Source organism: Malaya genurostris, chromosome 3 (genome assembly GCF_030247185.1).
Source record: "Malaya genurostris strain Urasoe2022 chromosome 3, Malgen_1.1, whole genome shotgun sequence".
Lineage (NCBI taxonomy): Eukaryota > Metazoa > Arthropoda > Insecta > Diptera > Culicidae > Malaya > Malaya genurostris.
Genome location: NC_080572.1, coordinates 267,154,009 through 267,176,677, shown reverse-complemented (window position 1 = coordinate 267,176,677; position 22,669 = coordinate 267,154,009). Strand labels below are relative to the sequence as shown.

Here is a 22,669-nt window from a genome sequence, read left to right as displayed (position 1 = left end):
CATAATTTGAAACCCCTCCCCCCCGCGCACGATCCTGTCAGAATTCGTTTTACATTTTTGGACACCCCCCTCTCCCCTTGAAACCCCCCCCCCCCCCCCCATGGATGATTCCTGCGCACGGGCCTGAGTTCGTTAATTGAAAAAAATGAGTTCTTCCGTAGCTTTATATCGAAATATAATGATCAGAATTTCAATAAACTAAAAGAAGAAATCATATCACTAAATAAAATCATTCAACAATTTTGGATTGGAACGATGCTAAAAGTTGGCTGTGATATAGTTTTTCTGTGTTAAATTTACTATCTAAATTTTTACAACTATTGTTATTAAAATTCGGCTTTCGGACTTCTATATTTATATCAAATTCAGTAATAATTTAGTTAGCCTGTATCATTGTGGATCCCTTAAAAGGAAATCAATTCCACTGGGATTCCGCAATATTGATTACTAATGTTTAACGGGGACGGGTATAGCGTGATGGGTAAGTCGATGCCTTTCACGCAGCCCACCTGGGTTCGATTCCCAACCCCGCACATAGGGTCAGAAAGTTTTTCTGGCCCGAAGAGGCGAATGACATTAATGTTAAAGCCTCTATAATTGAAACAAAAAAAAATAATGTTTAATTGCACATCATGAAAATACTAACATCCCAGCGTTTCTTATTATATTTATTGTAACGTAAGACTTTCTTTTAGTAGTATTTTGCCAGATGATGTTTTTTTTTACCTGAGATTAGTTTGCGTCCACTACCAGGGTGCTTCACAAATTGAAGCTCTTTGGTGTGGGGGAGTGTGGTGGGCATAAATATAAAAAAAATTGTGATGCAAACGTTCCACAATCTGTTACGATTTGGTTCCCGCTAGAGTCTTTTTTGTTATGATTTTCGTTATTTTAACAGCTTATCAGCCAAAAATATTTCTAAATTTCTTACAAGGGACCGTTCATAAACCACGCAGATCAAAATCTGGTATTTATTAACACCCCTCCCCCCCTTCCTCCTTTTTAATCTTTTTGCAGTGAAATGTTATTCTGACAAGGTTCTAGCACCCAAACCGCTATAATTGAATTAGTTGACGAAATTATAAGCGAGATCGATAGTAAAAATATAGTTGGTCCATTATTTTTAGACCTTAAAAAAGCTTTTGACACATTAGATCATAGTATACTTTTGGACAAACTCGATTGCTATGGGATCAGGGGCATTGCTAATTCAATTATCCGTAGTTACTTGACTAATAGAAAACAATTTGTATCCATCGAAAGTGACAGTAGCAACCTTGCTCCAATAAACATTGGTGTTCCACAAGGAAGTAATATTGGTCCACTATTGTTTCTTTTATATATTATTGATATAGGTAATTTACATCTTAAAGGAACTCCACGACTATTCGCCGACGACACAGCTCTGTTCTATCCTGACAGTGACATCAATGCTATTATTAACTCAATGGAAAGTGATTTAAGAACTCTTGATCAATATTTCAATGCGAACATATTATCATCAAATGCCACAAAGACTAAGTATATGATTTTCCGTTCCACAAGGAAAATTATACCAACGCATAATGATCCCCAGCTTGGACACAATATTATTGAAAAAGTTGACTATTTCAAGTATCTGGGCATATATTTCGACCCCACATTAACCTGGGCTCACCACATAAAGTTTGTTGCCAAGCACGTGGCGTCGTACTGCGGTGTTTTATGGAGAGTCAAGTCCTTTGTTCCCCAGCGTGTGTTGTTAAATTTTTATTTTGCTTACATCCATTCACAGCTCAACTACTTGGTATCGGTGTGGGGGCGAGCCGCCACATCTTCTTATCTGAAGAAACTCCAAACTCTACAAAACAGATGCCTAAAAATCATTTTCAATAAACCCTTACTATTCTCAAGTCTATTGTTATACTCTGACAGAAACCATAATGTTTTACCAATAACATACTTATGTGATGTCCAAACGTTGCTATTCATCCATGATAATTTGTATAAATCCACAGTACACCATAACCTACAGTTCCCAACTATATCCCATTCTAGAACAACACGCCGTAGTAACAATTTGTTTCGTGTTCGAGCAGCTACAAGCCTTGGTCAAAGACGGATCCTTTTTGTTGGTCCAACTAAATATAATGCACTTCCGCCTGACATGCGAGGAATAAGCAATCGTGCCACATTTGCGGCTAGACTAAAGTACCATTTTAAGCACAGACTGAACGAGATATTTAGCTAATTTAGTTTTTTGTTTTATAATGTAATATATTTATCGTCAACAGTATTTCATATTAATAACTAATTACCTAAAATATTTGTACTTTCTTTCCAACATAGCGTAGTAATTAAATTGTGTATCCCTTAAAAGGAAATCTTTACCACTGGGACTCCACTTTAATAAATTGCACATCCAACCATGAATAAATAGAATCTCAGCGGACTTTGTATCAAAATTAAATTTGTATTTCTAGTATTATTATTGCCAGTGTCTATTTGTTTCTTGTCTTTCCGCTGAGACTAGTTGCGTCCACTACCAGTGGGTTTCAAATTGTAGCTTTTTGGTGTGGGGGAGTGTGGTGGGCAAAAAAAAAGTCTTCAATCACTGATAGATTTTTATAATTTACATTCTGTAATAAGATCAAATAAAATCGGATCCAGTACCGTTGTCATAAAGTCTTAGTTATTCAAGATATTGAAGAGGTAAAGATATACAATAAATCTCAAACAGCTTCTCTGGAAGAACGATGAGAAAGCAAATGTGATTAATATCACATATTATGTAAACAACCGTTCGTGGGCATACGATGAGATAGTGAGATAAAACACAGTTTTAATGTTTTTGTAATATCTCTCATAACCAATAAACTTACAGTTTCCCTTGAAAAAGACCATAACCAGTTGTCGAAACGTCGGGCAGTATATAACAGCCGTTCTTATTTAACTGACCGCTTAAGCCGATTAATTCAAAATATCAGTACAGTCGATTCATCGTTTTTCCGTAATGAAAATGTTAGTTTAAAGTGCGCAAGTGCGAATTCCTTACCATATCCGAAATTTTCATTGAATTATTTAATCAAAGTGATTGAAAAATTGTCATTATTAGAATATTTCTGAAATAAATTACTCCAGTTGTTATAATTCTGTTATTACTATCTGAACGGGAACAAATTGTATTGCTAAATTACAATTCCATCGAGCAACCCCGTCTCAATGCAGTGATTGCATCAACTGAATTCAAACATTTCAGAGATCGTATCAATAATAGAGATTGCAAACAATCGTAATCGATGAGATAATAAATAACATTGTAGCCATAGCTTAAAATGATTGGAAGATCTGCACGCTCAACCAAATATTGCTTCGTTATTTGTGAAGCAGGAGTTCAAAATATTCGCAAAATATCTGCCATGAATTTGAAACTTTTGCTATTTTGCTATGAGACCAATCGTGTTGGTTATCATTTTGGGCATCCGTGTTCCAAACTCAGCTTGTAGGCACATTCCCTTGGTAGGGGTTTGATTTCCCTTCCTACCGCCAGCAGTTCGTTCGAAAATTGCATAGAACTGCACCGTGAGTCCACCTGATCAAAGTGATTAATGCGCCTCACTAATCCATGCGTCACATTTAATCTACGCGATACAACCGGCACCGAGTGGTTAGAGCTTTACACTCGTTAGCCATCGTCAAGTTCAAGTTCTCCGTTGACGGCCACCGGCAAAGTGTCAGACCGCGAAACAACAAAAAGCTTTCCACAAGTACGGGCAATGCATCCGACCGAGTAACTGAACGGACGGATAATAACGAGAACACTTGTGAAAAAAAAAATGAACCACAATCACGGCTCGACGGTCATAATCCGCACAACGATTATACAATCTAAACAAATCGTAAAAATGGTTCAACAGAAAACTACCTCTCCATGTTGGCGTTCGGTTCCGATCAACCAACGCCGATTAGAATTATATTCCAAGTCTGAAAAGAAACGACAACGGCAGCTAAATTTGTCTGTGAAGTGATTGTATTTTAGTCGGTTACAAATGCTATCGAGTTGGCAGCTTGGTGGTCAACAATTGGCGCATTTGTTGGTACCTCACCCATACTTCGACGTATGCCGAAGGTGCATTTAGCTCAAACACCAGAAACCGTATTGCATTTGCCGGTGTCATAATAAACTCAACCCTAGCCAATAAGTGTCAGGTATGAGCTACTTCAGCTGGCGGGTTTCCGGTTGGGCAGCGACGCGGGATAACCGATCACGGCTCGGTACGATTTCATTGCCACAAGAGCACAGAACCAGATCAGCCTAGGCAAGTATCGAAGAATCACGGGCAAAGCACCCGAACTGGATAGACAGGCAGGAGTGGAATCGAGTTGAATCGTCACCGATAGCACAATAATGTGCGCTGGGTGGGAATATATGTCCGGTTCGATACACACGCACACTTACATTTACATGAGGTCAAGTACCATTCCGGATATCGATTAACATACCGCTGCTGCTGGTGCTGGTCGGTTTGGTTCCTTCCTTCAGGGGTAGAATAATTCCGCCTGCTCGTGACAGGTAGGTAGGGCGTCGAGATTTGTGGTGTAACAGGATGGGGGTGAAGAATACTTACTGTGACGATGGGCACTGGGAGTTTGGTTGGGCATTGTTTACTAATTGTTTGATTTTTTTTGCTCTGCCGTTTAAGAGTCAAACGAGATTACCGAAGAAGTACTCTGATTTGAAGTCTGACTGGCAGTACAACACTTCATCTATGCACTTTCCATCAATTTTGAATAATACTACACATTAATCGGACTTCAACATGAAAATGATTTGAGGTAGTCACTAAACAAGTGGAGATAAAGCAGTTAACAACTTTATTCTGTTGATTGTTTTGACACCGTCATTCAGAGTTTCTTTTTCTGTGCAAACTCGATTTGGATCATGTAACATCATAGAAAACTGTTAGACAGATAACAGTAGTGGAAAATACATACAGTATTTAAGATGTTTTCAGATTTTATTGAACTTTGGTTCTAGTAAAGACATCATATTATCAAGATACCCAGCTCTCACATTTCACGAACAAATCGTAAGCAACATAGTTTTTTGCGAGCATGGCGCCCTCAGGTGAGGCCACATCGAATTTCTCGGGAGAGAAATGTCAAATTCTCGCGCGCATACATACGATTGACATATGTTCAAAGTGATGCCCTGCGATGGCGTTGGAGAACTGAAGATTGATTTCGCTCCGAGCTGACAGGGTCTGGATCAAGAGAAAATTTGTCACAAATCGCCGTTACATACGGTACGCAAATTCTCATAGCTTCTCTGAAACACAGTTAATTTTCCAACTAACATTTTAAATTCAACTCGTGCTTATGTTACACGGAGAATAAAATCATAAAATTGCAATATTGACAGATTGATTCAGTTATATTTTTAAGTGGCCCTTATACGACACAATTGTCAATACAAGGACTAGGGTAACAAAGGTATTTTGGCCACTTCATATATTTTGGCCCATCTAACAAACTTTATGAATTTAATCGATGTTAAGTAACCTATTGCGAAAGGGGTTTTCAAAGATATTACAACTCAGTTCGGAAAAATCTTGTGATTTTACATCTTATAGCACATAAATGGAGCGTCGTATTTCACAGAAATTTAATTTCAGAAACATGTAAAATTGTGTGATTTGAATATTATATGGCTTGAAATGTAATGAAACGAGAAACAAAAGATCGCTAGCAACAGCGCGCGACTTGAACCGGGAAACATTAGATCACAAAGCACGTGAATTGATCGACTGAGCCACCGAAGTACATTGCTGCTTCATGAATAATTGATACATATGAACTCATGGTAGCCGAGTGCAGATTACACTCGGAGCCTGTAAAATGCTGTACGAATAGTATATTGCATCATCCGACAAGTTTTGTAGTTAAGAATTGTATCGTTTGTAGAATTATGTCACCTGTAAAATTCATAATTTCTTTCTGTGTGTTTGGTGGATATTTTTACAAAGTGGGCCGAAATAAAATCGATCCTAAAGTGGGACAAAATACCTCTGTTAGCCTATTGACAATACTTTTAATCGTGTAGAGGAAACTTCACCGGATCAGCGAAAATATTTTCAAAAAACTGTTTTAATCCACCTAGTGGTGAAATGATGCGTTTCTTATATTACTAATATTATTATAAGGTGGTCATTATGGCAAGCAAAAAATATAACCTACAAATTGGAACAGCTTTGAACCTAAATAATTTTCTCCCCTTTTTTACTTCGTCGCTTTAGGTGGCCGTATGAACTTTTTAACTCTTAAACCAGAAGTTTCGGAACCGGAAGTCGGATCCAGAAGAAATTCAGAAATTCCATCCATCTAGTTGAACCATAGTTCGTGATAATCGGTCGTACAATCCCTGAAAACATAGATTGAATTCCATTTTGATAAATTTGAACACTATTTTCGGAGCTTCCGAAATCGGGAACCAGGTTTACCGGAGTTAATTTAGGTCATCTACTAACAGTGACGAACGATTGGAATAGTATCGAACTCAGTTAAGAAAAAAAATTGCTTTTTGCTTCGCCGATACCGAAAGAACTTCTAATCTGGGGATAGTGAGTATATAATCAGGAATACAAATGTTTACACTAGTCACCCTGTGATTCCGGAACCGGAAGAAAGATGAATTTGAAATTCTGAAATTTTTTATGGCCCAAGCTTCGGTGTTAGTTTTCGTTTCCTGCAGAGCGTACTGATTTTGTATTGTCATTCTAGATGCCGGCTTGAAAGTTTTGGCACACCCTGTAATTGCGAGGTCGAAAGTCGGATTAGGATGAAATTTTACAATAGCTTTGGAGACAAAGTGAGCGTTAATTTAAATCAAGGTTTTTGAAAAATCGGTTCAAACATCGCTGCGAAATCGAAGTGAGTTCTACTTTTGGAGTTTTAGTTCACTACTTTCGGTGCTTCCAGAACAGGAAACGGAAGACCAGCAGTTCTGAATTTGTATACCTGCATAGTCAGCTTTATGGGATTTGTTTTGACAATCGCTTGTGAAAAATGCTCATGTCATTGAATATTTTCCACTTATCGAGCTTTACTTCCGGAACTAGAAGTCGGATACGGATTAAATGTTCTAGAAATTTTCAATGAACTATAAGACCTTCATTTTCTTTTGAATCTTAGTTCGTGAAAATCGGTAGAGTCGCTCCCGAGAAAATTGAGGGCACATTTTTCCTTCATTTTGACATATTACCCTGTAGCTCCGGAACCGGAAATCGGATCCAAATGAATTTCAATAGCTGGCTATGGGATCGTAAGACCTTTCATTTGAATCTAAGTTTGTGAAATCTGTTGAGCCATCTCTGAGAGAGGTAAGTGCATATTTTTGTTAGAAACATACACACCTACAGACATTTGCTCAGTTTGTCGAGCTGAATCCAAGGTATATGACATTCGGCCCTTCCGGGACTCGGTAGAAAAGTCCGTTTTCACAGTGATCACATAGCCTTTCTTTACGAGAATGTTTCAATGTTCAGTTGCGGGGACGGATACAGAGGGATTGAATAGATGATTTTTTTCCATGCTACCTACCTGGGTTCAATTCCAAACCTTGCAAATAAGGTCAAAGAGTTTTTCTGATCCAAAGAGGGGTCTGTAGAGTTCAAAACCTCTACAATCTAAACAACAAAATAAATCAGTTGCAATATTTCAAACTTCAAACGGTTGATTTTTTTTTAGAAAATGCTGACACATGTTACCAAGGCAATTGGGTTGACGGTGTCGGCAATACTGTAGATTGACATTAATTTTGTTACATGCTACTTTAGAATGGAAAAGCTAGACTAGACATGTTCAGAATAGCATGAGTAGAAGAAATAATTGAATTCTACGTTTACTTTTAATTTGAGGGGGTCCAACAGTGTATTCGAGACTTAGATTATGGACCTATAACAAGTAACACACACTGAGCTACTAATACAATAATATATTTTCTGAGTATGCTTTTATGCGGTGGCCTAGTCTTGCTCTTCCATGCTTAGTTCATAACAGTTTGCGGAAAATAACTAATTAAATCGATACAGTACACATTAAAACCAAATAACAATTCAATAAAACGAAAATTTGAGTACTACTCGCATTTAAATTACTACAATACTTAAAAGAAATGATTACGTGTTTTACATGAAAGTGCTAAATTAGCATTCTACACTGATTTTAAAAGGTACGAGGTAGAGCATGATTTCCTCTAAAATCATTTTATGAGTTATGCTTATTTTTTATGAATTTCATGGATTTTTCATGTAGGGACAGTTTAACATTTACGTTCAATCTATTTAAATGGTTTAAGCTAGCTTTACGTTTACAATTCATGCAAACCAATAAAAAACCCAGGGAAAAAATATCAAAACTCACATAGGCTTCCTGAAGAAAAGTGCAATATGAGTGAGAATCAATGTTTTTTCTATGTCCATATGTACGTATCGAGACATCCCTAGTGAAGCAAAACTATTATTTTACCATCAGCCTACTTGGACTAGATCTTTGACCATTATTTTGAATGAACGGTAAATGAGAGCTAAAGTTTTGGCTATGTTGGAAGTTGTGGTAGCTCTGCACGTTAAATACGCGATATAATGGGGGATTCTAACCTAGAAGCGCGAAAAGTAGGAGATTTTTGTGAAATAATTTTAGGAAGTCTGAACGAATTTTTTTGATTTATGTATTTACGAGATTAGCTACTTAGTTAGCGAAGTCTTCCTTCGACTGTCACAAAATAGATGTGCTGTGATGTCATATTGAAAACATCCACAAAATAAAAATTCAAAAGTTTCTATAAAACGTCGCAATAATCAGGATACAAATGCCAGAAATATGGTTTAACGTGCTGAGTAGAAAAAAATTTTTGAGTAATTTTAACGAATATTTTTGTTCATATAGTGACAATAACAATTCTGGTTTGATTTAACCAGTGTATTTTTAAACAACCGACATTTGTTCGGAACAGTCATATTCTAGTTTAATGCCCCGTTTACACTTCTGCTGGCTGCCAGCATGCTGGTGTCGGTGTACTGCCCTCTTAGGAAAAAACGTTCAACTGTGGTCCAATGATCCAAAGTATTAGACCAACGAAGGACCACCGTTGAACGTTTTTTTCCTAAGAAAGCAGTACACTGACACCAGCATGCTGGCAGCCAGCAGAAGTGTAACCGGGGCATAAAGCAAGCATATTTCTACTAATCGTTTTGTTGTTTCAAACAACCGGGATTTTTCGGTGTGTACGGGGGAAAAATGTTGAGGTGAGGTATTTCGCAATGAAGGTAAAACAATCCTCTTGTGGAATTTTTGGTTCTAAAAGAGTTATTCGGAATTTTATTTGCCATTTAAATTTTGTGGAATATTTTCGGCATTTATATTGAGTCTGTACCTTCCCAATTTATAGCACAAAATTTGTTTTCAAATTATTGTTTCTCAAAAGGAATGGAAATGCTCTGAAACGAATAGAAAGCACATCACAAACTAGAATCGTTTTTCGGAGCCGATTTTATCTTCTCAATGTTGATTCTGACTAAAGGTCTATTCGCAACCGGTCAACAGTTCTGATCGATCGGAAATCGGAACCGACCAACAGTTCTGATCGGTCGCTAAAACAGAACGTGAAAAAAAAAAGAAAAAAAAGAGGAAATATCTTTGCTAACGATCTGAATTGGTGGTCGGTTCCGACCCACCAATAAACGTACACGCCAGCAGCTCGGTCAAAGTCAAAGACAAAACAAAAACGAATCTCAGGTCGGTCTGATCGGCCAAGTGTGAATAGAACTTAAATTGGAACTTAAACCTTAAACTTAAGGATCAAGAGTAAACCAAGTTAACTTGTGTTGGTAATTTGTGTATTACGTACATTTTATTTGATACGTATGCCATAGATCTATGTGTTCATATATGCAGTGCACCGAGTTTATCAAAGTGAATTGCACGATTGAGTTTCAAACAATCTTTTTTCATAATAATTAATTCTCAAATGAATGTTAAGCCTGACATCTTGGATGAAATATCAGTTTTGATCAATTTTTCACCAATGTTTGATGGAAAAATGCTTACATTTTATGAATGTAGATTTTATGAACCTTACTAGAAATTTGATCGCATTGCTGATTTGAACTTCGTGATTCATTAATACCAAATCAACTAACGACGGAACGTTTTTGAGTTTTGAGTAGTACTTTTGTATAAGTTAAATGACTTTTGACAAGGAGTATGTAAAATGACGCATCAAGGGCTTTATTGAAATTAGCAGTTTTGACAGCAGTTCTAATGATCGAAATGTTGAAAAGTTCAGGTACACACATGATCATCGAACTTTAAGGTGCTTATCATTCCGATTTATTTAAACGGGCTTTGTGGTGGCGATCTCCATTGCAAAAGTTCAATCTTCGCGACATCAGATTGAGCTCCGCCATTTTAGATTTCCTTGGAAATGGAATATTATATAATGCACGAATACCAAATATTTCGTTTCATAAATGTATTCATACATGAGGTTGACTTGATTTTTCATATTAATTACTGTAAACTGTATTAATTACTGTAAACTGTTTGGAAATTCACTTGAAACATTGATCATTGAACTTTTTTTTTCATTCCACATTATTTAAATCTTGCTTATCGTCGTGAACCCAAAATCCATATTCAGTAAGTTACTTTTTTAATAAATTCAATCACAAAGGTCAATAACGCAAAATGATTTATCAAGGCAAATATGAAAAGCTAATTGGACTGGAACAAAATTTACTAAATTTTTTTTTATGTGGATGGTTCAGGTTATATTTATAATTTGAATGGTTCGCTCGCCGTTCAATTTGTCCATTTTTTTTCGATATATCCTGCTAAAATATATATATATATATATATATATATATATATATATATATATATATATATATATATATATATATATATATATATATATATATATATATATATATATATATATATATATATATATATATATATATATATATATATATATATATATTTCAATTTTATTCAACACATAATATCTCGCGGTTTTTTTTTGCTAGAAATAAATAAAAGGCTCATGTTCCAAGCACAGGTTTGAAGATGGCGTTAGCGCCATTTTTGACGCTACCAATTAGACATCGTTTTCATCGCTCGAAACATAGAACGAGCTATTTTGAAGCATATTACGACCATTCCGTCAAATTTCGTTGCATTTGGAATAAAACATAACGCCACGAGGTCAGAGCAGTCAAACTCGCAGCCATTGTAGAGAGAAAGAGAACAAAGTAACGACTTACCTCATCAACTTCTTCGATGAAGATTTGAACGATGGCTTGTGGCAAGATATGCATTTTTGGGATGATTTTTAGAAGACTCGAACCACACGCGAAATTATGCACCGATAGTCGTTGCGGCAGACAGAGTATAGAGAAAAAAAACGGTTGGAAATAATGGAAGACCGGCTTCGCGTTCGTACCCTTGGTTATCACTCACACCGAAGAAAGAAAAATACCCGGACGGAATCTTTCTTCTTAGAATTCGCTGGCAAACCGTTTAAAAAAACCCCGTTCACACAAATTACACACGCACACAAACCCTGCACCGCGGGGGGGAGAACTAAGAACACCCTGATTGGCTGCTTCTACACACAAAGAGCTTGACTGCTTGATCAGAACTGGTCGGTAACGTGGTCCCATCGGTGCTATTTGTAGAGTTTGATAGTAGCCGCTCTAGTACTTCACTTTATTATGGACAGGAAACTCGAACGAATCAGATCGGTGACGAGCCGGATATTTTTCCAACTTTTGATTTTAGATAAAGGAAAATAACGATGAGATGTTTGATTTCAAGATAGCTTGGAACAACGACGTGTAACTTTTCATTGTTTTGAACATGGTTGTATTCTATTGATTGTGAATAACAATATTTCTACTTTTTCAAACTGGTTTAGCATTATTCGACCAGCCTACCATGATTGATTCGACGTTATTACTAATTACGTGTAATAGTGACATTTTGTTCTGTTAAATGATAATTGAAACGAAGATTTATTTACCTCGAAGTAAATAATGTTTAGATAGCTATGGTACGAAACTAAATAAGTAATATTATATTATGTTGTTAACACTAAATTGCCCAGGGAAGTCATTTTGACTGCTTTGCGATTTCACTTAGAAAAACAATTTGTACACAACGGCACAATTGCTTAAAATTTTATAACTTTTTTTTAGCACAAGGCTTGTTATATGACTTGAAATAATATAAAAATTATGGAAAATTTCGTTTGCACAAATTTCTTTGAATATTAGTTATTCTATCACCGTTTTTTACTTTCTCTCTTCCACTCATTTTGACTAGTTTTGGACAATATAGATATATACTGAATTTCAGGCTTGTTAATAATATAATATTTATTAATTGATCTTCAAATAACTTGAAACGTAATTGCAATAGTCTCATGGATTGCAACTATCATTAAAATTGTTTAGTTCTCTATTACCGCTTAGTTTTTATTATATCGGTTTAGCTGGCTGTTCTCGTTGTATTTGTTGAGTAATTTTAGCAAGATTTTTCACTATTGTTGTATTGTAACGTTTGTTATGCTTCATTAAAGTATAGTGACTTTGTGAAAGTGTAATAACGTGACAGTGAAATAGTGGAATTAAATGGTACAGAAAAAGTGCAACTGTTGAAGATTTGTCAATTTAATAGGATCCACGCAAACCAAATTTGGGTTTGACACAATGAATTTCTTAATTGAAATAGTGACGAACAAATCTGATTTGATAAAACAAATATTGCTGCTTGAAACTACAAATCAAGATAACACTTTATTTCATCAGAGTAGTTTGTTTCATTCAATCTTTTGATGAAAATAACAAATTTTGTATTTGATAAACATAACAAATAATAAAGTTTTGTTTTAGATTAACCGTATCTAAATAAAGTAAATAATTTTAATTATTTATGTAATAAATAGTTAGTTTATTTCCACAAAAAAATCCGGAATCAAATATTTTATTTTTCATTTGGCTTGGAACAAAGTTTTTATTCAAATCCAACAACATGGATTTCGTTCTCATAGTTTGCAAGCGAAGCTGAGAGTGACAGTATTTTCTTGTAATTTTTGTCTATTTTTAGTCAATGAAAATGACTTTTATTAGCTCTGGAAGTGAGAATTTAGTTTAAAACAATCACAATCTAGTGAGAAATCATCATAAACCAAATTCAAAAATCTATTACCTGTTTTGTTATTTTAAAATTGTTCCATTATTCTACGTGGAGTACATGATTAGACCAACATTATATTTATGATGAAAATTGAATAGACATAATTCCAAAGATACCTAAATGTAAAGCTTTAAAAAATTATTTCTTATTAGTCAAGCCTTATATAAAAACAGAGACGAATATTATATGCAAAATTTAACTAATTGCAGTGTACAATAAAGGAAAGCGATTGAAACGGTCGATGTTTATGCGAAGGCCTAATTAATTTTCCGAGATTAATTTTAAAGTTCACAGGAGTTGAAAATGCAACCCAGACCGCCATTATTATTTTATTAGCATAATTAAAATTAATTTGCCATATGCATAAATTGTCGTCTATTGTTGCGCGATATACGTCGTTTACTTGGTGATGTGTTTGGTTCAGGGCAGGTTTTGTGTGTGAATAATGATAAATTGCTAAGTGGGTTATTTTCTTACACGAAAATATATTATTTCTATATTCACATGCATGAGTTATATTCACTATCATCAGAATATCGATGGTCTTATTCTTAACATTTGGTTTCTTGTTAAATTCTATGGGAGGTATGTGTGTAATAAATTACATCAGCCTTCACAGTCATTTTCATTCTGTTCTACAATGATAAAAATATTTTGTGATTTTACATTTTACATGCACATTTCTGGTGCAGGAAATTGAATAGAAAATGACTTTATAGTTCCTTACTTTATAGTAGGTACTTCTAAAGCAAAACCAAGCAGTGTTCTAAAAATGCAAGGTTATTCATTAATGCATTCCAATTTAGTTGTACATCGATTATAATTTTCAATCCAATTTTCGATTGAACTGATGTCTATTTCGCAATACTATTGATTCACAGTTCGTGTAAAATTCAGTCTTCAATGTGTGTACTGACAGGTCCAACACTCCAACGCTTTCTTATAGAATCTATTTAGATAGGACTACCTATTCCAGAGCAGAGCTAATAAAAGTCATTTTCATTGACTAAAAATAGACGAAAATGACAAGAAGTTACTATCACTCTCAGCTTCGCTTGAAAACTATGAGAACGAAATCCATATCCAGTCAATGACATAAGCGGGAGAGTAGTTTCAAAATTGTGTTTTTTTCTTTCATTTGCCCTTTCAGTCATTTGCAGTTTTCAATGAAAATTTCATAGTATGCAGTGTCGATATTCAACCAAAGCTGTGAGAATTGAAAATGACAGAAAAAGGTTTCACAATAACTTTTACCTGTTGGTGCTCGAATTTGTAGTAGTTTTGGTTTCCAAAGAGGTTCTGGGGTGTAGTTACTTCGATTTTCCATATTTTAGGCACTTTTTATAGCCAAGCGACATAGATTTTCAATACATCGATGAAAGAATGAGAATTGAAATTCTGCTGATGCTACCTGAAGAAGTTAGTTTGGTTTCGTCTTGTCATAGAGGAAATAGTGATGTTGGCAATTATACTCTCTCATTTTTTCGATCAGAAACGATAATGCTTCGTCTCTCTTCGTTTGTTTTGATGTTGGTCATTTACGAATGAGAAAATAAAACATTGAAAATGAGACTGTTGGAATGGTTTCTTTCATTGAGAATGCGCAACAATTTTAAGCTCTGTTCCAGAGTAACTGATTACTCTGGGACCGGAATTCCAAATCGAAAAGATTTCATCAGAAAGCTTTTTGTCAAGTGAAATAACTTGATGACGAGAATACGAATAAAACTGACGTGCTCCGTCAGTTCCGAATATCAATAATCGTTCGAATTAGTTGATTGGTTATATAAAATGTACATTTTTTACTTTCTTGCTTCCAGAATCAAAGTGGTTCACCTATACTAAAATACAACGAAAATATCAAATAGTCTTTAGTCATCTAGAGATTTGGTTACAAGAAACTGGTTTGTACCGAAGCACACATAACTGTTTTATTGTTTATTGTACGCTTCGTCTTCGACTCATCAGTGCAGAGCAGTTCACGTTAAACTGTAACGCTACTCAGTAGGTCAAAATAAGCCTCCAAGCAGACGTAAAGTTATCTATATTTGATACACTCCCGAACGTAACTTTGCGTTCTTACATGAACCGACTATTCATTTTATTTCGTGTTCAACTGTCTGTCGTACGCAGGAAAATAATTTTTTTTCATTTTCCTCTGGTACGAGTCGAGCTCGGGTTAAAAATTTTGGTCGAGTTTCGGGTCGGGTACGAGTGAAGATTTAATATTTTGTCGAGTTTCGGTTTTTTTCTGGTTTCGGAACTTTTTTCGGGTTCGAATCGGGTGTGGGTAAAAATTTCTATTTTTCTATCGGGTACGGGTCGGAATCGGAAGAAAAATAAATCTCTTGTTTGGGTCGGGTGTGGGTAAAAGTTTTTTTTATTTCCGATTGGGTACGGGTCGAGTTCGGGTTTGAAAAAAAATGCTTACCAGACCACCTCTACTCTACACTACATCTATGATGAAGCTAACTGATAAAAAGGTTCTCTTTAAATACTTCCTCATTACACTTTTGCAGGCAACAGGGAGGAATAAATGAAACCACAAATTTGCCTCTCAGCAGAACTGCATACTTTTCAAATTTCGATCTGGACACTCCCATTTTAAAGGAGAACCCTTCTTAATCCACCTAGTGGTGTGATAATGCCTTTCTCTTCTTTCATAACAGTCTCATGAAAATATATTTCACACTTTTATTAAATAATTTAGGATACTAATTTTGACACCAACTGATTCCGATTGATTCGAGTAGTTCACAAAAGCATGCATCAGTGTTTATGTTACACAGTCAGCATAATTTTCCCAAACTAGTGCTTGACATTTGCGTTGCACATTTGTATGAGAAGAGTGATGCTAAAAAAATCCTTCTTAGTCCGCTTAGTGGAAAATTGAAAAATCACCTTAGGGGGTGGGTTGTACATGAAATTTTCGAAATTGAAAAAATAATTTTGATGCCAAAAGGCTTAGAGTTGCATGAAACGTCGAGATTTAGTGTCATCCCGAAAAAAATTTTTATTAAAATTATTATTAAGTCCCAGAAAGTTGATTTTTTCAAAAAAAATTTTTTTGAGTTGACACTAAATCTCGACTTTTCATGCAGTTTTAAGAGTTTTGGCATCAAAAAAAATTTTCGAATTTGGAAATTTCATGTACTCCCCTTTATGGTGCTTTTTCAAGATTGAAAATTTTCCAACCTTAACCGATCCCAAGTTTGTTAAAAACGGTTCAGCCATCTCTGTGAAAATTGAGCGCGTTAAAATAGAACGCTTTTTGTCGGTTACGTCACTTATACAACCATATCTCTGGAACCAAAAATCACAGCCATTTGATCTTCGAACTTGATCAATGGCCCGACAGTAGCTTTCAAAGTTTGTTAAAATCGGTTCAGCATCTCTGAGAAAATTGAGCGCGTTCAAATATCTTCGAAAAGTGCACACACATACACACACACATACATACACACACACAGACATATTCCGATCTCGTCGAACTGAGTCGAATGGTATATAACACTATGGGTCTCCGAGGCTCCGTTCGAAAGTCGGTTTTTCCAGCAATTCTAATACCTTTCTATAGAAAAAGGAAAAAACAAACTATAAAGCATTCCACAATTACACGTTTTTACTTGAAGTTGTATCATAATCTCTCTTCGGTACAGGAGATAGCAATTAGGGAGCGAATGCATCCCGATCTAGAGAAGGTGCGTGGGGCATTCAATTGAACAATACTAATAGTTCAATGTATAATCAATTCAATTTTAAGCGCAAGGCGGTTAAATTCTCAACCGATGATAACATATCCACGCTTGTCATTTTTTCTGTTTTGAAAATATTGGATCAAGTTCAAGAAACTTTAATCCATTGCTAGCATAAGCTTACAATTAAATTAATTAGATGTCATGAGTCAAGGCACTCAAGATACCCAAAACACTCAAAAGATACTCAAAAGATACTCAAGATACTTAAGATACTCAAGATACTCAAGATACTCAAGATACTCAAGATACTCAAGACACTCAAGATACTAAAGACTTTCAAGACACTCAAGACACTCAAGACACTCAAAACACTTAAGACTGACTCAATGACTTGAGCATTCAAGCTTGAACACTCATGACTCAAGACTCAATACCAAAGAATCAAGATCCAGAAGCTGAATCATATTCTCAATTCTTTACACAAAGGCGTAGCTGCAAATCTAATGTTTAACTTATTAGTTTAGTATCTTTTATTGGCCATTTTCAGTCGGAAATTATTAAATTACTGGGCTGATTAGTTTGCGATTGCAACTTTGTAGCCCTCGTCACCATCAACGTTAGTAAGCTTACAGATCGGTTACAATTAGATCATGTATTAAGCACATTCATCGGATAATTAACGAGCCTCGGTAATGATCGACTTTAGCGCAGTTTTCATTTACAAATGATTGAAAATGATATGCACAAGCAGTCGAACAGTCGCAATCATCAACAGGACCGATTAGCAAATGTGTGCTATTTTATATCTGGTACTACTAATAAATAAAACATAGAGTAGCTGTGATGGGTGTGTGTGTGTTTGTGGTGTTGTTGTATAGTATTTCTACAAAGGGAGATAGAAAGACTAATACCGTCCCGACATAACTCAGACAATGACTTTAACTTTGGAAACAAGCAATGATCCTTTGTTCAACAAAAGAAAACATTCAACCTGATCAGGTTTAAGTCGTTTTTGCAGCTCCTTGTTTATATTTATTTATTTCTCTTGGATTATGTCTAACGAAATTAGCTTGTTTGACTCGTTTACTGGCGAAGTGCGCAGCTGAATGGAACTTGTTTGACCTCGGTAAAGCGAGCGCCTCGTGATAAGGATTCGTCTAGCATTGCCGAAGTGATTTCCAAAATTAATCATCCTATTAAGAAAAAGATTCAAGGGACAACTTGTAACATAGTAAAATATTTTATTGAAAATCTATGTTCAACATGCCTTCTAAGAAGGAACGTGAAACAGTTTCAACATGCAAAAACAAATCAAAATGCATGAATGTTGTATTAACACTCCAAATACCAAGCCTCAAAAAAAGTTGGAACGGTAACTTTGAGCTGTCATAGCTCAGCTGTTTTTCAACGTATCTCAATAAATTTTACACCCTCGAATTTTGTGAAGTTCGTAGATTGATTCCAAAACATTGTAGCAGACGATTGGCGAAGGAAAACCAATGAAAATTTGATTTTTCCCGTTCCAAGTTTTTTTCACGCGCCTAATATGCCCTATCTGCTTTCCAATTTTCTTTCCTTTGGCATAAACGTCGCATAGAAAATATTGAATACTTCAACTTTACCGAGTCATAACTTTGTTGTTAGTCAACCGATCTTCAAAATTTGTTCACCATTGGAAAGGTGCTACTTCTACAAATACAATGCACTGAAAAAAACTAAAAATAGGGTTGTCTACCCAAAGTTATAATGAAAACTGTAGATAGATGACCTAAATAAAGATGAGACTTTTTACTATGATCGTAAATATCTCGAAATTCAAAGCGATGACCTATATATTTTTATACATCATTCGATTGCTAGTGATACCAGCTACAATTCTCGCTCAACTACCTTTCCTGCACAATCAAAAGAAAACATTAAACAATCGATGAATTTATAAATATATATGAATTTTGCAATTTTTTTCACATGTTTGTATATAACTCAAAAATTAAAGCGATGACATGTACATTTTTTTATTCAGAATAATGGAATCATTACCAGAAACAATGTATTGATGATCAAAATTATATATCCGTTCAAAGAATCTCAAGAAATTTCGTACAAATACAGAGAATTTCTATTATTGGGAAAATTTTGTCAAAAAATAATCAAATCAAAACTTTGAAATTTTATGACATATATTTTTTTATTATTTTAGTTGGAAATTTATTATGAACAAAATTTACAAAAAAACTGAAACTTGGATTTCACTGAAAATCTTAAAAATTTTGGTAAATATATCTAAACTCTAAAAATAATAATGTCCGTAAAATCTCAGAAAATCGGTAGAAGATCGGATATTTCAAAATTTCTGATATATATTGCGTATAACGTTTCTGCAAATCAAAGTGAAAATATTGGAATCCGTTTTGATTTCATCTGTTTCAAAGTGACGTAGAATTTGTTTCTTATTAATAAAATAAATTTTGTGACAACACGAAAATTTCAAATTATTTCAATGGCTTTGTACAAAAAGAAATAGAACGTAAATTTATACGAATTCCATATACTAACCCATGGCCAAAGAAACCAACTAAAATTAAAAAAAAAATATTGCTTGATTTATGTTTTACTAGCAATTGAGAACAAAAAAATATATCTTAAATTTTCCGCTATCCTAAACGACATCAATTATAATCGATAGAATATTGGAATTTAAATATCACAAACTTAGAATTATTTCGGAATGTAGAGAATTCGAAAATTATTTGTATTTTCTATTAGTAAACAATTTAGAAAAAGTAGAATTCTGAATTTAGCACAAAAATCATACGAAATTAAGTAAAACTTGTTTTTATCCACCTAGTTGTGTAATGATGCCTTTCTCATATCTCTCTTATTCTCATATAAAAATGTATTCTTCAAACAGTTTTGTTTGATTTTTGAAAAACATGAAAGCTAGTGCATGAACTAGTGTAACCTACAAATTGAAACAGTTCTTAAATCGGTTAGGCCATATTTCTCAGTGAAGTAAGTTCCACTATTTCAGGCACTTATGAAACTGGAATCGCCCCGAATATTGGCTTTGCAGCAGCCTTTGCGATTAGCACCTACCAACCAATCTATTCGCAGCCTACAGTTGTCTTCGTCTCGAAAAACAACCTCTTCGTTTGAATGCTTTTTACTGAATGAAACCCTGCACCTATGTTATCAGAACTAATTGGCTCAAGTGGCATGTTCCCCTAGTTATTTGGAGATTCGTGCCTTGCGTAGCTTCTCATCAACTTCCTGATGGGAGGGGAAGGATAAAAGGAACATGGAAGGGAATTGAGAATTGGGTGAGGTGGGAAAACAGCACAAAACATAAAGAAATAAGTCGTCCTGCATCCCCGAAAGGATGCTGAACGATCTGCAGGTGCCAAAATGCACGGTTGATAGAACCTCCAACCACCGAGAGGCGTTAGAGATTTTACAAAAGCGACACCATTCTGCATTCCCCGAAGAATGCAGAACGATTTCTTCCCGAATATGCACTTGAATTAATTTGACACTTTAGAAGACAAAAATACCTTATATAGCTAATAAATGACTGATACGAATATTTTTCAATGCAAAAATCCAATGTATGAACATAATTAAAAAAAAATTTAAAAAATATCTCCTCCGCCTTTTTTTATAAACATGCTCGAAAATATTTTTTGTCAAATACAAGAAACGGATTTTTTTCGTTTTTCTCAATGTTAGATATAGCAGTTTAAAAATAACCTGTTTTTGAACTAGTTTTGCTCATAACTTCGGTTCAGAAAACGCTACCTGAACACGCCAGTCATTAAAAATTGGTTTTAACAAACTCTAAAAGATGTTCAAAGATACCAATACGAAGAGAGAAAAATATAAATGCTAGAGCAAAAAATCTGATTTTTTGAGGAACACCCTAAGTTGCTCTTTAAAAATAGCTGTAACACTAAAACCGTTGCAGATGCTACTATGATGTCCTCAGAAAAGCTGCTCGATATAAGTTTATCTACAGTTTTGCCGAAAAATGCAGTCCTCTATCTCAATACATCCGGAAAATAAGTTTCGGATCACCTTAATAATAAGAGCCACCCTAATACCATGTACATCGACACATGGTTTATCTTCACTGATCATTTGTTTTGAAGACATCATAGCTCTAAAGTATAAGGTTAAGCCACAAAGCCCCCTAAATTGTGGATCCGGACCACTGTGCAATGCAATTTAACTCGGAAATTTTAAAATTTCCGATCTTTTATCTATTTTTTGAGATTCTACGGCAAACCTACAACAAAACCAGAAATTTTAGAAGTTATCAAATGCGTTTGTGTTGTGCATAAAAATTGTTTAGATCGTTTGTCCAATACAAAAATATTTAAAGAGTTTTAGATTATTTACTAAAAATTTTAAAATTTTCAGTGAAATCCAAGTTTCAGTTTTTTTTTGTAAATTTTGTTTATATTAAATTTCCAACTAAAATAATAAAAAAATATATGCCATAAAATTTAAAAGTTTTGATTTCATATTGTTTGGCAAAATTTTCCCAATAACACAAATTCTCTGTATTTGTACCAAATTTCTTGAGATTCTTTGAACTGATATAAAGGGTGATTTTTTAAGAGCTTGAGAACTTTTTTAAACAATAAAACGCATAAAATTTGCAAAATCTCATCGGTTCTTTATTTTAAACGTTAGATTGGTACATGACATTTACTTTTTGAAGATAATTTCATTTAAATGTTGACCGCGGCTGCGTCTTAGGTGGTCCATTCGGAAAATCCGCTTTTTTATCGACAAATTTTGTTCAGCGATGAGGCTCATTTCTGGTTGAATGGCTACGTAAATAAGCAAAATTGCCGCATTTGGAGTGAAGAGCAACCAGAAGCCGTTCAAGAACTGCCCATGCATCCCGAAAAATGCACTGTTTGGTGTGGTTTGTACGCTGGTGGAATCATTGGACCGTATTTTTTCAAAGATGCTGTTGGACGCAACGTTACAGTGAATGGCGATCGCTATCGTTCGATGCTAACAAACTTTTTGTTGCCAAAAATGGAAGAACTGAACTTGGTTGACATGTGGTTTCAACAAGATGGCGCTACATGCCACACAGCTCGCGATTCTATGGCCATTTTGAGGGAAAACTTCGGAGAACGATTCATCTCAAGAAATGGACCGGTAAGTTGGCCACCAAGATCATGCGATTTGACGCCTTTAGACTATTTTTTGTGGGGCTACGTCAAGTCTAAAGTCTACAGAAATAAGCCAGTAACTATTCCAGCTTTGGAAGACAACATTTCCGAAGAAATTCGGGCTATTCCGGCCGAAATGCTCGAAAAAGTTGCCCAAAATTGGACTTTCCGAATGGACCACCTAAGACGCAGCCGCGGTCAACATTTAAATGAAATTATCTTCAAAAAGTAAATGTCATGTACCAATCTAACGTTTAAAATAAAGAACCGATGAGATTTTGCAAATTTTATGCGTTTTATTGTTTAAAAAAGTTCTCAAGCTCTTAAAAAATCACCCTTTATAATTTTGATCATCAATACATTGTTTCTGGTAATGATTTCAATATTTTGAATCAAAAAAATGTACATGTCATCGCTTTAATTTTCGAGTTATATACAAACATGTGAAAAAAAAAATGAAAAATGCATATATATTTATAAATTCATCGATTTCTCAATGTTTTCTTCTGATTGTGTAGGAATGGTAATTGAGCGAAAATTGTAGCTGGT

General features: G+C 34.9%; 1 protein-coding gene across 1 annotated transcript in view; it reads right to left on the bottom strand.

Moving 5' to 3' along the window:
* Positions 1–11,671, bottom strand: part of LOC131434997 (tyrosine 3-monooxygenase) — an 84,466-nt gene extending 72,795 nt beyond the window's left edge. The window contains exon 1 of the mRNA XM_058602422.1: positions 11,304–11,671. Within this exon, the coding sequence (XP_058458405.1) occupies positions 11,304–11,357 (54 nt within the window). The 5' untranslated portion in view covers positions 11,358–11,671. The remainder of the gene's footprint in view (positions 1–11,303) is intronic.
* Positions 11,672–22,669: the final 10,998 nt, after the last annotated feature.